This window comes from Theropithecus gelada, chromosome 4 (genome assembly GCF_003255815.1).
Source record: "Theropithecus gelada isolate Dixy chromosome 4, Tgel_1.0, whole genome shotgun sequence".
Lineage (NCBI taxonomy): Eukaryota > Metazoa > Chordata > Mammalia > Primates > Cercopithecidae > Theropithecus > Theropithecus gelada.
Window position 1 is genome coordinate 152,221,945 of NC_037671.1, and position 21,487 is coordinate 152,243,431.

The 21,487-nt window shown below is 35.7% G+C and overlaps 1 protein-coding gene across 1 annotated transcript; it reads left to right on the forward strand.

Moving 5' to 3' along the window:
• The first annotated feature begins 204 nt into the window (after window positions 1-204).
• Window positions 205-19,244, forward strand: C4H6orf58 (chromosome 4 C6orf58 homolog). Its single transcript, XM_025383343.1, has 6 exons — window positions 205-511; window positions 1,717-1,803; window positions 3,312-3,496; window positions 4,237-4,337; window positions 17,485-17,723; window positions 18,982-19,244. The coding sequence occupies exons 1-6, from the start codon at window positions 211-213 to the stop codon at window positions 19,059-19,061; spliced, it is 993 nt and encodes a 330-aa protein (XP_025239128.1). The 5' UTR covers window positions 205-210; the 3' UTR covers window positions 19,062-19,244.
• Window positions 19,245-21,487: the final 2,243 nt, after the last annotated feature.

Here is a 21,487-nt window from a genome sequence, read left to right on the forward strand (position 1 = left end):
TATTTACGTTCTGACACAGTATTCTGACACTGAAGAGGCTGGAAAATTTAAGTATACTAAATATTAGCTAATACATCAATTTCCTCTACATTTTCACCCTATCCAGGAAAAAAAAAAAAAAAAGCAAAGTCAGGTAATCAAATATCATGACTTCCTCTTCCATTCTCCAATAAAAGCCCTGCCACAATCTCAATCCCCAGCTCCGGCACAATGGCTTTTCTTCCTTCCTGGGTTTGTGTACTAGTTGGTTACTTTTCTGCTTCTTTAGCAGGGTCTTCCAATCTCTCAGATATAGAGCCCCCTCTGTGGAAGGAGAGTCCTGGTCAGCTCAGTGACTACAGGGTGGAGAACAGAGTGTACATTATTAATCCGTGGGTATACCTTGAGAGAATGGGGATGTATAAAATCCTATTGAACCAGACAGCCAGGTATTTTGCAAAATTTGCACCAGAAAATGAACAAAATATTTTATGGGGATTGCCTCTGCAATATGGCTGGCAATATAAGACAGGTAAGAATGACTCTTCTTTTCATTGTAATGATCTACCAGTAGACCTAAGAAGTGTTTGGGAAATTATACTCTGTATATACCCTACCATGCTTTTAAAAATTGATTCTTTGTCTTGCTCTCTTTTCCCTTATAGTATTTGTTTTTCTACCTATCCTTCTCCTTATTCATAAATCCTTCTTTTGTGGGTTTTGCATTATTATTAGAAAGTTCAATGAGGCATAAGACATAGTTATCACCTGTGAAAAGACATCACATCTCATCTATTGAGCATTTCACAAATATTTATTGAAATTCTACTAAGTGCCACACTCCTTTCTAAGCAATGAGATGAACCGAACAGTCAAGGGAATATACAAAGTGATGTCAAATTAGTTTGAATTTCTTAGAATTCCAATTATGATAAGAGGTTATAAAGAATCATCACATTGTGCATGAGGATCTTTCTCTGTAAAACATTTGCTTCCTCTTGGAAGTAAAGTACCTTACAGTGTATAGACAGAAGTTACGTTTTGGGATAAAATATGCATGAATTGAAAGATACTTTTGTTCTGGTTGATAGAAGCTCATGAGAAAGAGTGGTGCCTGTTTCCCAGTCCACACTGATAACACAGCCAATAAAGAAAATATTGTGTGTGAAAGAGAGGTTAAGAAAAGAGTAATTTCATTTGGAAGAAAAGCAATGATTATTTTCTAATATTCACATAATGCATATTACACTTGAAACACCTTTGGTGCTTCTTCTCACCTCACATCGCAACCTTATAATGTAGTTAATATTATTATCCCCATGTCGTAGATGAGAAAACTAAGGCATTAGAGGTTATTTAGATAAAGTCAAGCTAGTGAGTGGTGGAGCAGGGGTTTGTTTTGACTCTTGATCATCTCTTTTTATGTGTATGCATATTGCTTCATAGTTTCGATTAGGAGGTAGAGGAGGAAATAGAAGAGAGAATCCTTACAAAAGCAAATAATATTTAGGACCTATAATTCAAAAGTAGAAAACTGTGTTGTTGTTAAGGAAAAGAAAAGAAATTTATTGGGGTCTAAAAAATAAAAGATAGAAAAGAATGATGGGAATACCAACATATATCATTCAGAAATAAATGCTTTTGTATCTACAAACAAAATCTATGTGGTTAAGCAGTAGTTACAGCCAGTTCCAAAATGTGTATAATAAATACAACTATGCATCCTCTCTCCTCCAGGCAGATTAGCTGATCCAACCCAACAGACAAACTGTGGCTATGAATCTGGAGATCACATGTGCGTCTCTGTGGACAGTTGGTGGGCTGGTATGTTCATTTAAGTGGCAAAATAGATTTTAACCTTTCCTGAAAGAAAGCATTCAAATCTAAAATCTTAGGGACAGAGACAGAACTAAAACAACCTTGTTTCTATTTTAAAAAGGAATCTATTTCACCATGTACCTTATGGTCTTTAGGTCACATTAAGAGATTTAACAACCACAACGTCAATAATGATTCCTTAGGACGTATTCAGCTTTTCACAGAATGACAAAAATAAGATTCTACAAAAGCAATGGCCTCTGAGGGGCCAGTTCTGGCAGTTAGGTGGGAGGTCCAACTGATAACAAAGAATCTCCAGAATAAGGAACGATGAGAAGTGAGACATCAAGACAAATGATGCTTTTTCATTTTGCTCAGACCAGATGTGGTTAATATTGAAACCCATAAACATGCCAGAGATTAATACCTACTGCAATTCATTATACCAATCAGTAATCTCAGGCTTTAATCATATACTTTAATGCTAAAATAACCAGAAGGTATTTTCTAATTCTTTCGTTTAATTTTATGCTTTAGTAATGAAAACAATTTATACCACAAATCCTTAGAGGTATTTCCCAATAGTTAGAAACATGACCACATTAAATTTCACTTTTTCAGAGCGACACACACCATATGTATCCTTAAGCATTTTCCTCTTACTATCCCTAATTGTTCCTTTAAAAGACCCACAAATAGTAGTGGCCACAGAACTAGAATTCAGAGTTTGTTATTCTTAGATTGGTTTAGTAGTTTGGAGGATTAGCCAGCTACACTGTGGCATAGGACTCCATTCACAAATGCCTGTCTAGGATGAAATATTCTACGTCACTAATTTCTAGTGGAAATCAGTATAAGCCTAATATCCAACTAATGAAAATGTCTGAGTCTGCTGGAATAGGTTATACATAGGTAAAATTTTTAAAAATGTAAAAATAGTCTTCTTTGATTGTCAGTCCAATTATCCAATGATCTATTGTCAAAACTTACCCAAAATTTTTGCTTTAAAGGCATAAAATAAGATAAAAATGTAGTTATATCATGGTTACAAATTAAACTTACATATATAAAATAGAAAACATTCATTTACCAAGGCTATAATCATGTTAAAATATTTTAGAGAAAACTACAAATACAATTCACAATAAAACCGTAATGAGAGGTTTTGTACCATTCTGAGGAAAAGTTGATAACTTTCTTCCATTTCTACTTAATACTTTGAAAAGTGACTATTATGAAATCCATTAAAATTACTTTTTGTTTTGAAATATCATAGTCAACTACTTTAGCCAACATGTTATATATTTATGATTATGGGGTTATTAACAGAAACACAATCAAAATTATGTATTTGACCCTTAGGGGGATTTTTGCTCAATATTTTTTTCCTAGTGTTTAGCTTTTTTCATGTTTCTGGGTCTGTGAATTTTTTTAATGACTTATACCTTCCTTAAAAATATCCTCTTTGAAATTTGTTAGTGCTTGTGGTAATAATAAATCTTTTGTTCTTACAGATTTGAATTATTTTCTGTCTTCATTACCCTTCCTTGCTGCGGTTGATTCTGGTATAATGGGGATATCATCAGACGAAGTCAGGCTTTTGCCCCCACCCAAGAATGAGAGGAAGTTTTGTTATGATGTTTCCAGCTGTCGTTCATCCTTCCTTGAGACAATGAACAAGTGGAACACCTTTTACCAGGTTCCTTCTTTATAATCTTAGGAGATAGGAAGAGAATTTATTTTGTCATATCATTTCATCTAGGATTTTTTTGTGCATTGCATAATATTTTCCTTAGTATGCAAATGTAAATTGTTATGCATGATATATTAAAAATATATTGTATAGTAGAGTGCTCTGAGTAATTAATACCTACTGCCTCAATACAGCATTAACATAAATCTATCCATTCTTCTTGCCTCAAATACATTATAAAAAATGGTAAGCATACAGGATATTTGGCTGAATGGTGAAGAGGCTATTATGATTAATTGAATCTTCATGTCCACTAGGATATTAGAAGAAATTTGACTAAACTCAATGAAGAAAAGATATATTTACTAGTACTTTAGTAGATTATTGCATTAGTTCAGATCTAATGAAATATTTTAATAAGATATTTTTGTTACTCATGATTTTATGGTAATTTTAGCAGTGTTAATAGGAAAAAATAAAGACCTTATGATCTGTATAAAATATAAAGTCTGAAAATACTTGAGGTTCAATACTTACAGATGCATATGCTATTATTAAAACTAATGATATTTTTGTGTTCTTTAACGAGTGTTAGGCATTAAGGCCATATACATATTTTTACTTAGAAATAAAATTCTTCTTTTATGTAGAATATTGCTAAATTATATATCTGAACATGACTAAATTTCAGGGAGAAGTATTGTATAGTTGCTTAAATATTAATACATTTGACTTCTTTACCTTAGTATTTGCAGTCACCTTTTAGTAAGTTTGATGATCTGTTGAAGTACTTATGGGCTGCACATACTTCAACCTTGGCAGATACTATCAAAAGTTTTGAAGACGGGTAAGATCTTTAAAGTATCTTTATTTAATATGCTAAATAATTCTGGGCATTATTTATATATTTTTCTTCTTCTTCTAGAGTATTTTTCAATCTTTATATTAAATAATAAGCCTAACCATTGGAGATTATAATGAGGATGTGTAAGTATTTTAACATGATCAGGCTTAAAAAGGTGTTTTATGAAGAAAGGGAAAATTTTGAGAAAAAAAAGCCTTGCATGAAGAAACAAACAAACAAGCAACAGGCAACACATTTTCCTAATTGTACAAGACAAAATAAAATATAAATATGTAGGTGACCTTTATTATTTAATCATAGACACTGTTACAAGAAAAACTGTAGACAGATAAATATAGCAGAGTTCACTTAAGCAATGAATGATTCATTAATCAGTATCATCCTGAACCAGTAGAGGTTCAGAGAGCTTCACCCAGTGATGTGGGCAGGCAGTATTTATAGACAGAAAAAGAAAGTGACATATAGAAACACTTTGATTGGTTACAGCTCAGCATTTGCCTGATTTGGACATAGTGTGATGAGAAATTTGCCTTATATAGGTATGGTTTGATCAGTTGGCAGCCTGTGATTGGCTGAAGCTCAGCTGCCATGATTTGATGAGACTCATATTTGTTACAAGAAAATACTCTTAAGTTCGGTTGCAGTTTGTTTACAAACTACATTAAGTTGCAGTTTGCTACATATGGTGGCAATTTTAGACCAAATTTAATTTAACAATTCCCCACCTTTTGGTCTGCCTCTCAATTTTGAGAAGTTGACCAAAACCTTGGACATTGACACCACTCTCTGTCACTTTCATCATTGATTGATTTGGTATCAGTATGGAATTCACAGTTCACACATCAGGACAGTTGACTGGTATGTTCTCTTTATGTTTTCATTATTCTAATTTTAGTGAGACCATTTGACATAGAATGAATAGCTGCATAAAAGGATTTAAGACTCTGGGGAGGTTAAGGTGTGCCAGGGAGACTATTACGATGGCTATCAGGAGGCTAATACTAAGAGACTGAAGGAGCCTCCATCCATCAATTGAACCAACAAAAATCAAATATATAAATAATAAGCCAGAATAAAAATCTACTTGTTTTAACCAATTAGCTTGTTTGCTGATTTCTTACAACTGAGCTTCTACTCTACCTGATGAATTTACTTAAGTACAGCAGGGATTGTTAGCTAGTGCACATATTCCTCCCTAAAGGTAGTCCAAAGCAAGCTGGTTACCTAATATGCCTTTAGCAAGAAAATCTAAAGAAGTTTGCTGGACAATTATAGCGTTTGCAGTAGAATCAGCTATAGTAACTAATGCATGAGACATATTTCTAAGCATAACCTCCTTTACATTTATACAAAGCCAGGGAAGGAATTTTCTACCCAACAATACCCATTAAGAAGAATTCATACCTGCTGGTAAACTCCTCTTTATTCCATAGTTCAAATTAAGAGTTACAGACCAATATCAAGTTTCCAATTAGTTATGGAGTGACAGGAGTACCCTTGGAATCCCTTAATTGCCAATGGCTCCTTATTTTGCAATTATTGAGACATGGATTTGCCCACATATATGGTTGGTTGTTAAATCCTCTACAAATAAAAACATATTCCGGAAGAACCCTACAGATAGTCTCCTGTTTGAGATGCCTTGTGCATTATGAGTCAGCATTATGAGTCAGCATTAGTAATATTTGTCTAAGGCCTCATTTTTTAATCATTGTATGGTTAGAAGATACTAACAACTAAAGGATTAGGGTTATAAATTTGCCTACAAACGTCGAATTATCTTCCTTTTGTTTTTCAAATTCAATTCTGGCTTAATTTAACTACCAAACTCTCATTATAGGTTTTGCCTACTGTTAGATTTAAACAGGCAGTCTGAATATTTCAGTCTAAAAGTCTAGCTGTTTAGAAAGAACTAGATATTGCACATGGAATATCAGTGAAATTTCTTACAGGATTAACCAGAGTATCTCTAAGATCATGTGAGGATTTAGGTTTAACATGACATATGCAATACTCAGTTAAGTTCCATGCAGAAGTAATTGATTATGAAATCTTCATTATCACATTACATTGCCATATATAAACAGAAAAGAAACATGGGTCAAAAAGGAAAGGGGGAAAAGACTTCATGTTGACAGAGGAGAAAAGACTTTATTCATGATTTTGGGAAAGCTGTCTACATCAAGGATGCCATCTTCTTCTGGGGGAAAAAAAACGTCCCTAGTAAGCTTTACCTAGAGGTCTCCAGTGGGTGTACAGTCCCAAGGGTCTGGAGGAGTTCTCTCAAGTTGAGAAATGTGGATCCAAGACTCAAATCCCTGAAGTTGTGCTGCAAAAAAGAGCTTGGTGTGGTCCCTTCTGATGGAGTTCAAGGGCAGTCTTTCTTTGGTGTTGTTTCCAAAAGAACTGATCTCTAGGTTCTAGATCATGAATGATCTGGTTGTTATCAGTTGGTGGGCCACAAAGGGCTTCTTTCATCTGGTGAAAATATGCTTTGGCAAAATGCATTGAAGTCTCACAATTTTGAGTCATATCAGAATTTAGAAAAACATGAGATATATGAGGTTTTATTATTAGAGACATAGGCCTTCCAATAACTATTTCACAGAGTCAATCTGTCTTTTCCTACAGAAGTGGATTTGATTGCTATCAGTCAGTAGGACCTTTTACCAATGCAATCCAACAAATTCCATTAGCTTTGTCTAATGCCACCGTGTTTCTAATACCTTTTTAAACTGTTTTACAACTTTTCTGGTAAAATGAGTACCTATATTGCTAGAGATGTTTCCAGGAATGCCCCATAAAGACACTTTCCAATAACCTTTTCACTATTGTTATAGCATTAGCCTTCCTGCATAGAAAAACACCTATAAAACCAGAAAATATGCACTGAAGGTGACAAATGAATTAAATATATTTGTCTGTGTTCAAATGATCCAGTATGTGCCAAAAATGTATCACTTGAGGTTTTTATTATATTACCAGCATTATCAGTGTAACAAACCAAATATTGGTGATAAGAATAGTCACTCCACCAATATTTTCCTCATTTCAGAATAGTCACTCCACCAATATTTTCCTCATAATTTGGACTATTTTATCTCTTCCTTGATGAGTATAGAGCTTTTAATAATGGAAGTTTTTAGGACCCAGGAAGGACTAGGAGGCCATCTGTGCATTCCATGAGTCCATATTTAACATTGAATTTATATATATATTTAATATATTTATTATATATTATATATTATAAATTAAAATTTTAATTTTTTAAAAAATTTTTTTTAAAAGTCAGTTTTGACTGGCACACCCAGCACTTTGGGAGCCCAACGTGGGCGGATCATGAGGTCAGGAGTTCCAGACCAGCCTGGCCAATATGGGAAACCCCGTCTCTACTAAAAATACAGAAATTAGTCAGGCATGGTGCCGCATGCCTGTAGTACCAGCTACTGGGGAGGTTGAGGCAGAAGAATTGCTTGAACCCGGTGGCAGAGGTTGCAGTGAGCTGAGATTGCGCCACTGTATTCCAGAGACTGGGGACTGGGTGACAGAGTGAGACTCCATCTCCAAAAAAAAAAAAGTCAGTTTTGTATTTCCAAATCAGGTCAATAGCTTGCTTACTAAATGGGTTATCATAGGTAATTTGATTTGAGTCAGTCTCATGATATTTGTTCAAATTGCTTATCCAAACAACTTCACTTCTGGCTGACATAGCATGAAAATCTGCCAAAGCATTTTCTTAGTAATCAATTAATTCTAGTTTGACTTGATGTTGGTTAGAAGTTTTATGAATCAATCAGTCTCTTTGTAACAGTTCTGGGAGTTCTCATTCGGTCCAAAGGAATGATCAGATTTCTAGGAATTTCATAAAATTTCTGGAACATATATTAATAATACATCCATACAAATACAACTTAAAGAAAGTTTAACATTACTTATTATTTGATAATGCTTTCCATATTATTTATCAAATAGGCCCAATTACTTTAATATCTCTCTTTTTATAAGGAGGGCTATCTTTCTGAGATGTTCCAAAGGCTCACCTGCAAAATCCCAAAGTTAATTTGAGGTCAATAAAAATACTTGATTTAGAATTTCATTTTTTGGAAGCTTGCCAAAAATATCAAAGGTTTAAAATACTTGATAAAATAGGATCACAGATCACTTCTAAATATTAATAGTCATCCATTTTAACCAGAGTGATAATTTAAAGATTCTGAAGGCAAACACAGAAAAATTACAGTTATAGAAAAACCTTCGATCTTTTATAGAGAGGACTCAGTTGTTTACATGATCAAAAAACCAAATGAAGACAACATGAAGCACAGGAAATTATCTTAGTAAAATGCAGAATCTTTGTTTTCTAGGACAATTACTTCAAGGGTAAAGAAAAACTTTTCACAATGTCCTACTAAGAACAGACCAATACTCCAAGAAAACCTTGGCTTAACACAAGGAAACAAATTCTAATTTTGCATCAGTGTACCTTGATATTAATGCTCAATTTTTAGAAAAACATAGAAATAATTCTCTTCTAATTTTAGCCAACTTGATCAACACAAATTTTTTCACAAGATTTATCTTTCACAAACCTTTTATAACTTTCTTATACATTCAATTTTTGTCCTATACTTCTTCTCTTCTCATTTTGGAACAACAGGTCATTCTATACCAGTATAAAATTTGCTCTTCTGTTTCTTGAACAAAACAAAACATCCTCATACATTATAGCTTTTCTTACCAAAAGCACATTTTACCTGTCTACTTGCATATAGCTTTGTTTTCTTTATTTCTAACTATTTCAGTTATATATAATTAAGAATCTTAACTCCTATTTACCTTAATTTCCAGTAAACACTAGGAAACAAGCAATTGTGAACTGTTGTACCAGTAATCTGTAGACTAATAAATCTATGAATTATACTTTCCAGGAGCGTGTGTTTTCTCCTGGTGAATTTGTCAGTGTGGCACAAAATACGTTTATTAACCGTCCCAAATACCTTTGGTCCCTCTGCAATAAAAAACTGTAGAAGAGGCAAAATATTATCTCTATTGAAGACTAAGCTTTGATTTTTTAAAATCTTGCCCAAATTCCTACCTAAGGGGTCTGAGGAGTCATGCCCTATGAACCATAAATTGTCATCAGATGGGTTTTATTTAACCCTATGTATCATAACTTACTTTCCAACATGACTATGGCATATGTGACAAAGAAGAAAAACAAAATATTTTACCCCAAAACATGTTTCTTTGCCATATTTTGAAATGGCTTGCAAAGCTGTCCTTCATGGGGGAAATTTGCATTTGTAAAGAATCTCTGTTAACATAGCTAGATCTTTTTCTTCCAGGCCCTCCCAGTCCTGAAGAGATTAACTGAGAGTCTAGCACTTTTTAAAGGTCTGAATAGGAAATATTTGTTATCTATTTTCTCTAAAGCAGCCACTATGAGACATCAAAAGTACCGTAGTCATCACATTCTTTTATTTTAACTTGAATATTTTCATTAATCCCAGGTTTTTAGACAAACTCAAACAATTGTTGAACCAGAAAATGTTTAAATTTTCCTATAGCCTGGATCCACCCCCATCCCCCTATTTCAAATCGTCCCGCCTTCCTGGACCAAACAATTGTATTTCTCAAATGTATTTTATTGATGTCTCATGCTTCTCTAAAACGTATAAACCAAGCTGCACCCCAGCCACCTTGGGCACATGTTTTTGGGACCTCCTGAGGGCTATGTCATGGGCCATGGTCACTCTTATTTGTCTCCGAATAAATCCCTTCAAATATTTTACAAAGTTTGACTCTCTTTGCTGACACTATTTTTCTTTTGGGCCTGAGAATTAAATTGTTGTTTGTATAGACTTCCCTCAGCCTCAACTTTCCATTCTCGATGATAAGGCTGTTAAGAAAAAAATTTTGGTATACAAAGGACATCTTTTACATGGGAATTTTATCTTGCTTATGTCCATTTAACTTACCTGTTTTTAAAATTATGTTTGAATGGCTCATAAAAATCAAATGTTAATCAGCTAGTGATTTGCTTATTTTTTTGTCTTACAAATTTTGTAATATAGAGATGACATAAGCTTATTTTTTTCTACCAGGTTTACTGTAGTAATGTAAATGTGCAAAGCATTTGGGTTAGTTCTTGTTTTTCTGAAATAATACTTAAATTATATAGGCACTTATTTTCCTTGAGTCAATTAAATACAGCTCTTTCATAATTTAAGTTTGGCACTATCATAAGGAAATAGAAAAATATCACATATATATCATGCATACAGACATATATAAACATATAGACCAAAACAGATCTTATCGAGATGGGAGAGCTCCCTGGACCCCTTTGCAGGACTTATAACAGGGGTGTGGCTTGCTTACTTGGCCACCATGTTCAAATGCCCTGTGGGATGGGGTACATGCAGGTGAGTGGGTGCCAGGGCTGAAGGCTAGGGCAAGTGCTTTTGGGCTCTGGCCTAATGGTACCATCTAGGGGTGTGTTACAATTAATGCTCTTTCAGTAGTTACTGTCCATGGATGATTAAGTGTTAACCAGCTCAGTGAAAAGTCAGGGTGACAGATTTTACATCCTGCCCTCTTGGTACCCGGGTACTTGTCCAGTGTTCAGGAAGAATTAGGTCACATGGACCTGAAGGATGGTGAATGCAGAGATTTTATAGATTGATGGAGGCCGCTCTCAGTGGGATAAATGGGGAGCTGGAAAGGGGATGAAGTGGGAAGATAACAACTCCTCTCTGACTATCCTGCTGCCTTTTCAATGTACAAATGTTTCTTCTCTTCTTCTCTGCCACACCACTCTGCTCCTCTGCCAGTGGAGTTTGGGGTTTTTATGGGTACGGGATGGGGGACATGGAGGGCCAGAGTAGTTTTGGAAAAAGCAACATTTGGGTGGGAAAACAGAGATGTGAAGTTCTCATTTAGGGCCATGGGCCCAGGCTTATGGGTGGGGACTTTGCTGGGGAACTGCCCTCTTCTACCCAGTATTTCTCTGCCTCCTGTCCATATCATTATGATTTTATTCTAAAAGTTTTCGTCATGTGCCAGCTACAGTAATACACACTCATTAATTTATTAAAGAATATCTGGATCCAAAATTGTCTTTTTCTGGCCAATGAAGCAGGCTATGTGCCCATATGGCCAAAACCCTCCTTTACGTGTGTGTGTGTGTGTGTGTGTGTGTGTGTGAGTGACAGAGAGAAGAAAAAGGTAAAACTTTTGGAAGTGTTCACTTACAAGTTTCTGAATAGTTCCTTCGTTTTCGTTTTTTCCTTAGCTCTCTCTAAATTTGCATTTCCAAAGGAATGTCTCTTACATAAAGGCAGGTAGAAAATTTATATTTCAGAGATAAAGAGCTTAGACTTCAAGTTTAAATAACATCATTTGCCTAAACCAAGAAATAAGGATATAGGTAAAGGCCCAGTTAAGGCACAATGGCCATGAACAGTACCTTAAACAAAGGCAGGGCTTGTTATGTAGATTTAAAACAATGCCTTTTTCATTGTAAATTTCTAGTGACCTAGTCCTCCTTTTGTTGCCAGTGTAGAAAAGGAGGCAGTCTTACAAATTGAGATTTTCCTTACAGATGTGATTTTTTCATATTAGTCAAGAATTTTTTTATGTCCATACTCAGCACAGAAACTTTTAATCTTATAGTCACAGATTAATTAATATTTTAGGTTAGTTTGTTTTCACAATTGAATGACAGACCAATAAGTAGTTGTTTTTCCAAGAAAGAGTTTTGGGGTGTAGTAAAGATTACGACAGCAAGAAAGAGGTAAACAGAATTGGCAGCACGGATAACGAGCAGGGGTTTTAAAAGCACAGTTTCAGTTCACTGAGAAGCCACCATGGGAGAAGCAGGATCAAACTGAAAAAACAGAGAGGGCTAATTCTTACAAATGTTTTTCTGAAAATGATCAAAGTGTCAATTAGACAGGATTGAACACAGGGACTTTCCAGATTTGATATGAACCCTCTCCTCCCCCAAAATCCACCATTCAGGGTTTTTCTTTCTGAGGGAATGGTTGATTATTACGCCAAAAGTGAAGCCTTTGTGGTTTCTTCTGGTGGGGAAACAGTACAGACAAAGGGAGTGGATTCGTCAGATGGCTGGTGTAAAAATAGACAGTTATTATTTTTTTTCAACGGCTTGGCTGTTTACAATAAAAGCAGACATCTCAATGCACAAATTTCTTTAGTTTGGGCCCCTCTTGGTTTGGGTTTTAAAATAGGTGTGAATAAGTCTTTTTTGTCCTTGGAGCTGTTGTAACTATGAAGACAAGCACCTGTTTGCATTTTGTAAGGAGTTTTCTCACTGTGGCCACTGTAATTCTAACTGTTGGTAAGATTCACCCATTTCTCTAGAAAAGCATAACTTCTGGGTCCATAGTTCTTTTTATTTTATTTTATTTTATTTTATTTTTAATTTTTTTAACATTAAATTGGCTGAAGTTCCAGATGGAGGAGTTCCAGAATCTTTGCATCCAGATGAAATCATGATTTCCTATTTTTTGGTAACGAGACCTACCTACTGAACGCAGTCCAGTTTCTGTCTGACCCAGTCAGACACCTGAGGCCTCCCTATAGGACCCACTCCTGTTTCTGTAATGACTTTTAAATATGGTCCAGATCAAAAAAATGCTCAAATGAATTCAAAGAGCTTAAAACACAAGTTCATGGAGTTTGAATCTAAGAAAGAACTCACCCATAACCCCAGTTGCTGTAAGAGTGTAAGTTTGACACTATCATAAGGAAATAGAAAAATATCACATATATATCTTGCATACAGACATACATGAACATATAGACCAAAACAGATCTTATTGAGATGAGAGAGCTCCTTGGACCACTTTGCAGGACTTGGAGCAAGGGTGTGGCTTGCTTACTTGGCCACCATGTTCAAATGCCCTGTGGGATGGGGAGAATGCAGGTGAGTGGGTGCAGGGGTTCAGTGAGCACAATGAGCCCTGGAAAGGACCTTTGCTTGGTTACTTGGTGCTTCTGGGGGTTGCTGGAGGTCTATTTTGTTTTGGTGTCTCTATTCATGTTAGTAGCTTTCCTCAGGTATCCGGTAATACTTGACTGTCTACTCAAATTTAAAAAGAATCACTTAGAAGACCTGACTGTGTGAGTGGAAATTTTCAACTAAGAACATATCTCTCAAGTAATCTTGCTGGGTTGTTTAGGTAACCTTTTAAATATTGACACTATTGTAGGAAAAAAATGGGTTCTTGTCACACAACCAGGAAAAGTCAGGCACAGACGCTTTGAAGGGTGAGGGGAATGGAATTTATGGGGCAAAAAGGAAAAAGGAAAAATTATTCTCAGCAAACTAAGAGAGAGTCCTGCTAGCAGGTTTCCTACCTCACAGTTTGAACACCAGGCCACCACTCCAGCTGAAAAGAGCAGGCTCCTCCCCTGTGTAAGGTGCAAATTCCCTGTGGCTCCACCTCATGCCACCAGTGAGTATGCGGGCATGCTCAGACAAGGCCCTGGGCAGGTTTCCTTATCTGCACAAAAGCATCTGATGTAAACACTTGTGGGGCAGGTTGGAGATTCTCTGGGGTCCCCTTTTTATCTACCTAGGCATTTGGCTGTCTCAACACTATGGTTCCAATAACTTCAAGTCTTTTCTCTTGAGCTCACCCAGTGTCCAGAAGAGACACTTTCATTCACCTGCTTCAGAAGTCAAGGCGTGACTGCTAGTATTATTGAAAGTCAAGAGAGAATGAAGAAGCAAGGGGAGGGCGTCTTTGCATTCAGTATATCATTTCCACTTACATCCCCTGTATCCAAGGTGGTGTTCCTACCTTCAACCATGATTAGTTCACACAGTGCAACGACTCTCTGTTCTACCCTTTCCAGGGCGAGCAGTGGTAGTTACCTACTATTTGAAATCTGGAAGGAAATCTTTGTATATGATTGCTTCTTTAAAGTCTTTTAATCTCCCTGATTTTAGCAATCTCCTTTCACCCAGAGAGTATTACTCAGACTTAAATCGAGGAAAATTCTACAAATTATATTAGCATTATTCTTCTGTTTTCCTCTCTGGTTGCTTAAAATTTAGTTTTCTTGATTCTATTAAATCTTTTCAACTAGTTCTTTTCAATTTCCAGCTTCCAAAATCTTGTTGTTCCCCACATGTTCTGATTTTATTTCTTCTGTCATTTTAATGGAGATTTGGTAGGTTGCAAAAGTGCAAGTATTTGTTAAAAACAGCATTTTTACTAAAAAACTCTTTTACCTAAAAATTCCCTTCTATTATCTCTTTAATTGGGATCAGTTCAGAATATAATAAAATATTGTGTTATGCATAAATTTATATATAGGTGCACTATTAATAAAGCAAAAAAATACATATTTTCTATTAATTCACCTCACTGAAAGTTTAATAATAGTTCCTCAGGCAATTTGAATAGTTTCAAAGCCTTATATTGGTGAAAGGTAAATCTTTTAATATGATTATTATGGAAGATTTCAAATGCCCACTTATGTGCTCTGATTTGTTAATCTACCTATTTATGAGGTCTGGTTTGTCAAGGTCTATGAATTCATATTACAAGATTCAAGGCTAATGATTGTTCCTTGAAATGAAGTAATAGTGTACAAATTAAGACGCTTTGCTTTGAAGTTACACAGACCTGAGTTTTAAATCCTGGCTCTTTTGACCTAGGAATTCAAACTGGGAGAAACTCAATTTTCTTATTTTTAAAATAGCAATAACAATAGTATATGCCACATAGTGCAATTTTGAGGATTAATTAAGAAATTCATAAGTTATGCTTAATGTACTACTGGCATATGAGAAATATTCAATATAAAGTAACTATTATCACCAGGACAAAAAGCAGTAGTAAAGAACATGGGTTTTAAAGGCAGATAGATTGACAGGGTTTAAAACAGGGCCCTGCAATTTACTATGTGTGTGGCCCTGAGTTAAGTTAGCTCTGTTTGAAAGAAAGCAGCCCAATCAACAACCACGAAACCTCAGTGTTGTACAACTGTGTTTATTGCTCAGATGTCTGGGGTTTAAATAAGCAGCTCTGCTGGTCTTTCCTGGGTTCACACTCATGTTGGCTGATTTTGATTGGCTGCAGCAAGGATGACTGGGGAAGCTCAGTTCTGTTCCCTGACTGATTCTACATCAGACAAGCCTGGTTGTTTTCCATAGTGATGGCAGAATTGCAAGAAAGAATAACCAAATTGTGAAAATGCATTTCAAGTTTATGCTATGACAAACTAGTTAATATTATATTTTTTATGTCAAGTTACATGACTGAGTCAGGAGTGGGAATTTCTGCCTATCACCTAATGTAGGAAGAACCAATACTGAAAGTTACAAAGCAGAAGACAGAATTGTAGGGATTGGTAAAGAACTGGGGCCATGGGTGCAATCTATTACATGCTGTGAAATAACTCTAAAAGCTCATCAGTTACTTTCGTTAGGTAAATATATATTAAGGAGTATTTACTTGAGACAATACTGAGTATTTTGTAGCTTGCATATACTCAGATATAACTCTGTGGCTCTGTATCCTCAGATTGGCTGACTTACGTATACCTGTGCTTCTACTTTATGTGAACTATTTCAAGTGTACTTTAATTCTTTCTTTAGTGACTACATTCTATCTGATCATTAGGTGAACTGACCAACAAATCATTCAACTGATGCATTTGAAGAGTTTGTTGAATTTCTTCACTGCTCTTGTGATTTCTGTGTATTGAACTGGTGCCCTCATCCCATCTCTCCCAGTGATTCTGACTTACTTCCAATTTGTTTAGTACATTGTTACTGGAGCTCTGTGGCCCTTGCTCAAAATCTTTATGACTTCACATTTCCTTTCATCTTTACTTGGTGGGTGACTGTAACATATCAAGGGGAATTGAATCCAGACCAAACACTTCTGTTATCAACAATCCAACTCTGCCCACCCTACCACTTCCAAGTATAGAGCAGGGAGGATTCCCACAAGCATGGGAGTCAAACAGACAACGGATATTATCTGTGTTATGTTATAGTTTATTTAATCTCAACAAGCATAATGCAAGCACCTTCTGTTTAATGGATCCTTTCTATGTTGCTGTCAAAATAAAATCAGATAATCTAATTTCTAGACATTATAATAGAAATAACTAGAGAAAAAAATCTTCAAATATGTGAATGATATGATGTTATGGGAATATAGAAGAGAAGAAAGTGGTAGATTCCACCTCAGGTGGGCTGGAAAGCTTTGTGAGGAACATAATATCTATGATGAGACTTGAAACAGAATGTACCTGGTGAACCACATGGTGAGTATACAATGTACCTGGTGAACCACATGGTGAGTACCTGGTGAACCACATGGTGAGTCTCAGGGAAAACAAGTCTGTTTGCAAAACTACAAGTTGTTCAGCATGATTAAACAGCTGACAGAAACAGAAGAAGTGACTTTTATAGTTTTAAAACTACTGAATATACCTTTAATCTTTCCATTGTAATTATTTGTCCCCATTTTTTAGGGGAAGCTAAACTTTCTCACCTATTATGGGGAAAAATAGTTACAGAGGCTTTTGTAATAATTACAGAGTCTTTTCTAACAATTACAAAGGCTTTTTTTCTACCTGAGGCTTCCTGTGGTAGAAAATGCCAATTATTTAGAAATTAGATAGTAAAAATCAGACATCTTTTTTTCTACAAAGCTCAATGTTTCTAGGATTCCATGGCTTCAAGAAATCAACAGTTTCACAAAGGATATTTGAGTCTAGCAAAAATTTTGCTTTAGACCTTTGATATTTATCTCTACACTGGCAAAGAGTATGATTTAAAAATGCCTTACTTTTGGTTATTAGGTGGTATTCAAGTATAATGTGCTGAATTAAAGAAGATAAAATGCAATGTAAAATGTAAACAATTAATGAGATGATTCTTCCTAGATTTAGAAGTTTAATGAGCCACCTTCACACCTCCTGAGGGATGGAATAAAGTCATCACATTATCAATCCTATTTTCTAAATTATAAAATTATGAATTTAGTTTGTTGGCAGGAACCAATTTTTTCTGAAGGTAATGAGGTTGAAATTCTGAGGTGACTAATTATAATTAAGTACTTTTCCATTTGTCTTTTAGATATGATTATTATTCTAAAACGGAAGCACATTTTGAGAGAAGTTGGGTACTGGCTGTGGATTATTTAGCTGCAGTCCTCTTTCCTACAACCTTGATAAGAACATCTAAGTTCCAGAAGGGCCTGCCGCCGCGAATTCTTCTTAATACTGATGTAGCCCCTTTCATCAGTGACTTTACTCCTTTTCAGAATGTAGTCCTGTTTATTCTAAATGTACTTGGCAATGTGGAGAAATCTACAGGTAAGACCCTTAAAACAATACTTTTAAAAATCAATATTATGTTGAAAAAGTAGAGGAAGAAATAATAATTAAATCAATGATATAAACATTACAGCACTCCAAAAATAAAGTTATGATTTCCTGTGGGTATCCATTCCATTCCTTTAGCAATAATCACCCTTGATATCTAGAACCATTTAATGAGCACACATTTTAATCCTCTTACATACGGCCTGTCCTTTCATCTGGAGACCATGTTGAAACTTGAAGTTGGCAAACCAACTGAAACACTCTTTTTTTTGTTCTACATACTGATATATATTCCTTATTTTGATCATCAGATCTTTTTTTTAAAACAAACAAACAAACAAAAAAAACTTTCTACTTTGCTCTTAAAGAAAATGAAGACATTTCAAAAGAAAACCTGCCATTATTAATGAAATTACTAGCAATTTGGCTTACCTGAGTTCCCTTGATCCAGTCCTATTAGTCATGGAAGAAGGGTTTTATTCCAGCCCTTCAAATGCTGGACCTTCTAGTGAGTAAAAAAAAAACCAGAGGATTCTTTATCTACCAGTTTGAAAGTGACTGTATCATTCCCATTTGCCATACATGCACTGAAGCATTGAGCCAAACTTAAAACATAATTATATTATTAATGTTTTTCAAAGCAAAAACATCGAGTCTGAAAGATACAAATGGAGGAAATTAAACGTGAATAAATTAAACCTATGTTGTAAAAAAATCTCTGCATCAGTTAGAGTAACAAAAACATCCAAACACTTTATAGACTTCATACAATTGAAGTTATTCCTTTGGTTTTAGTGTGGCATTCTCTGTCAGTAGGCAGCTTTCCTTCACACAGTGAGTGAGTAGCAGAGCAAGTCTCCTTCACTCTGTGAAAGTTTTTCTTGGAGCTTTTTCCCAAAAATGAGTTGATCTGATTTATTCTGTTTAATAGATGTTTAGTGTTATTATTAGTTATTGCCAATAATATAACAATGACATTTTATATATATCTTTTGTTACATAATGTATTATTTTACCACCAAATTCATAGAAAGAACATGAAATAAAGTTGGTAAGTCAGATATTGCCAAATGGTATTGCCAATAATGCAATGAATGACATGCCATGTTTACTTTTCTTTGTATAATTTATGATTTTACCCCTAAATTAGTAGAAAGGAAATGAAATAAAATTATGAGCCATATATTGCCAAAAAGTACTTTAAAAAATTTGCAAGAGTTTACATGTAATAATTTTGTATCTTTTACAGGTTATCTTTGTACAGAAAAATCTAATGTATCTAGAGGTCATTCGGAATCTAGCTCTAGAATTTACGGAAATAACTCCTGAAACATTTAACTTGAAACTTCAGGAAATGATTAATGAATTAAAAATGAAAAACTTTAACTTGACAATCAGTAAAATTCATGTAATCATGACCATGTAGTTTTATTGTTTCTGATGTTTTTGATTTATGCTTATTTGTTAAGATCTTGTACATGTATTAAAAACTTAAATGCATTCAAATTAAAAGTGATGATTTTGCTCATGATTTTAAAATTCATTAATAATTAAAATGTTTAAGATAAAAGTATATTGCATTATGCTACAAAAAAACTGAGAAATTAACAAACATATTAAACTTGTATAGCTCTTTTGTTGTTATACTATCATCAAATTTCATGACATTTAGACTAATATATATTGCTGATTTATAAACAAAATACAGATCATTTTGAAATAAAATACTGAAAGGCAGTTTAAATTTTTTAAGTTCATAAAATTGAACTGGAAAATAGAATACACTAACTCATGTGTCAGTTTTCTCTGTGTTTTTGCTGACCACAAGTTTACAGCAATTATACAATAGAGTTCCCCTCCTTTCACCCACACTTGACAATGAATTCATTATATATAAAATGTATAATTAATGAGTGAGAATACACTGGCCAGGAGGTGGTGATTTCTAGAGCTGACATAGAGCTTTCATATGAAAGTTTTCCCAGGGTCTCATTCACAGACTAAATCTACCCACTAACTGTTGGAAAATGAAATTGGACAAATTGGTTTGAACAGATGGGTACTGGATTAGGAAAGATGTAGTTTAAATCTCAGCAATGGTTGGGCATGGTGGCTCATGCCTGTAATTCCAGCACTTTGGGAGGCTGAGGCGGGCAGATCACTTGAGGTCAGGAATTTGAGACCAGCCTGGCCAACATGGTGAAACTCCATCTCTACTACAAATACAAAAATTAGATGGGCGTGGTGGTGTGTGCCTGTAATCCCGGCTACTTGGGAGGTTGGGGGAGAAGAATCACTTGAGCCCTGGAGGTAGCGGTTGCAGTGATGCCGAGATCGCACCACTGCACTCCAACCTGGGTAACAGAGTGACTCTGTCTCAAAAACAAACAAACAAACAAACAAACAAAAAACTCAACTCTAGTTTGCCAGTTGAGTTGAGCTTGGGCCATTTTTCTAGCACTGTCTGTGCTTCAGTTTACTTATTGTTAGAATTAAGATTATAAAACCTACATTGCTAGATTATTTTGGGGAGTCAATAAAAGCATAAATATAAGGGTAGCTAGTGTAGAAAAAATTGAGTTCCTGTCACATGACCAGGAAAGACTAGAATTGCAGACACTTTGAAGGGGGAGGGGAAATGGAATTTACTGGTGAAAAGGAAAAAACTCAGCAAAACAGAGGGGTTCCTGTTAACAGGTCCCCATGTCACAGATTGAATCCCAGGTTACCACACAGGAACAGGAGAGGTCAGGCTCCTACCCCCTGCAAACAGCACGAACTTCCCAAGGCTCCACCCCGTCGCCCTAGCGCGCAGGCCGATTGGAGATTCTCCAGGACCAGCAGTCTGGTTTTTCAGCCTTTGAGCTATTTTAGGCTTGAGAGTGGGGCTTCACCGGGGAAACCCTTGATTGCCTCCTGTCTCTATCATTCCCCTGCTAAAGAAGTACATCTAACTGCCCTTAGAATAAGGACAAGGATAAGGATAAGGTTAAGGATAAAGACAGATCTTCACTGCTTCCTGCTGACAGGGGGTGCTATTTTGGGGAAATGGCAGTCAGAGCTCCCTCAGAGGCCTAAGGGTTCCTGGCAAAAGGAGCCATAGACAAAGGCTTTGGTTGCATGATTGTTTGGGGTTTGATGGTCTGAAGGTGAGAAGAGACAAACTGGGTTATTAGAAAACATACATAGAAATGGAATAAGGGAGGGGTAAGCACACCTCAAAAATCCTGAGGCCTTTTACCAGTTTGCGAAAGGAGAGGGGGTGTCAAAAAGCCTGACCGGTAATAAAAACTTTTACCCTCTTGTCAGCATGTTAGGCTTCTGTGTTCCCTTCCCCTGAGCCCAATTCTAAGCCAATCAGTTTAAGGTTTGAGAAGTTAACTCTTCCCATTTTGGAGGATGCATCTGAGGGGAGGGTCCTGTAGTTTGGAGACACAATTACCTATCAGTGAAAGGGATAGATGAAAATAAAGGAAAAAAGAAGGAATTTTTTCAGAGGAGTCCCAGGGGTTCAGAATGCATTCAAAAGGGGTACAGACTAAAGATGAATGGCTACTCTCTAGAAAGAGGGGAGCAGGTGTCCCTGGTTCCTTTCTCTTCCTATCAAATACCCAGCGCATATAAGAGAGGGAAAATGAGGCGTTCCTCTTTCTCCCCTCTGTCCTTGTATACCCGCGTCTTGGTGACCACAGCAGGGTGCCACCCAGAGGTGTTAAAGTGACTTTCAACCATGTTAACAGGGTGGCCTAGGGGAT

Bases quoted from the DNA above. Each gene is read 5' to 3' on its own strand.
- C4H6orf58 (XM_025383343.1), top strand. From the start codon at position 211: ATGGCTTTTCTTCCTTCCTGGGTTTGTGTACTAGTTGGTTACTTTTCT. The intron at 3,497-4,236 runs GTTCCTTCTTTA...TCTTTACCTTAG, and splicing joins AGTGGAACACCTTTTACCAG to TATTTGCAGTCACCTTTTAG. The intron at 4,338-17,484 runs GTAAGATCTTTA...TTTGTCTTTTAG, and splicing joins ATCAAAAGTTTTGAAGACGG to ATATGATTATTATTCTAAAA.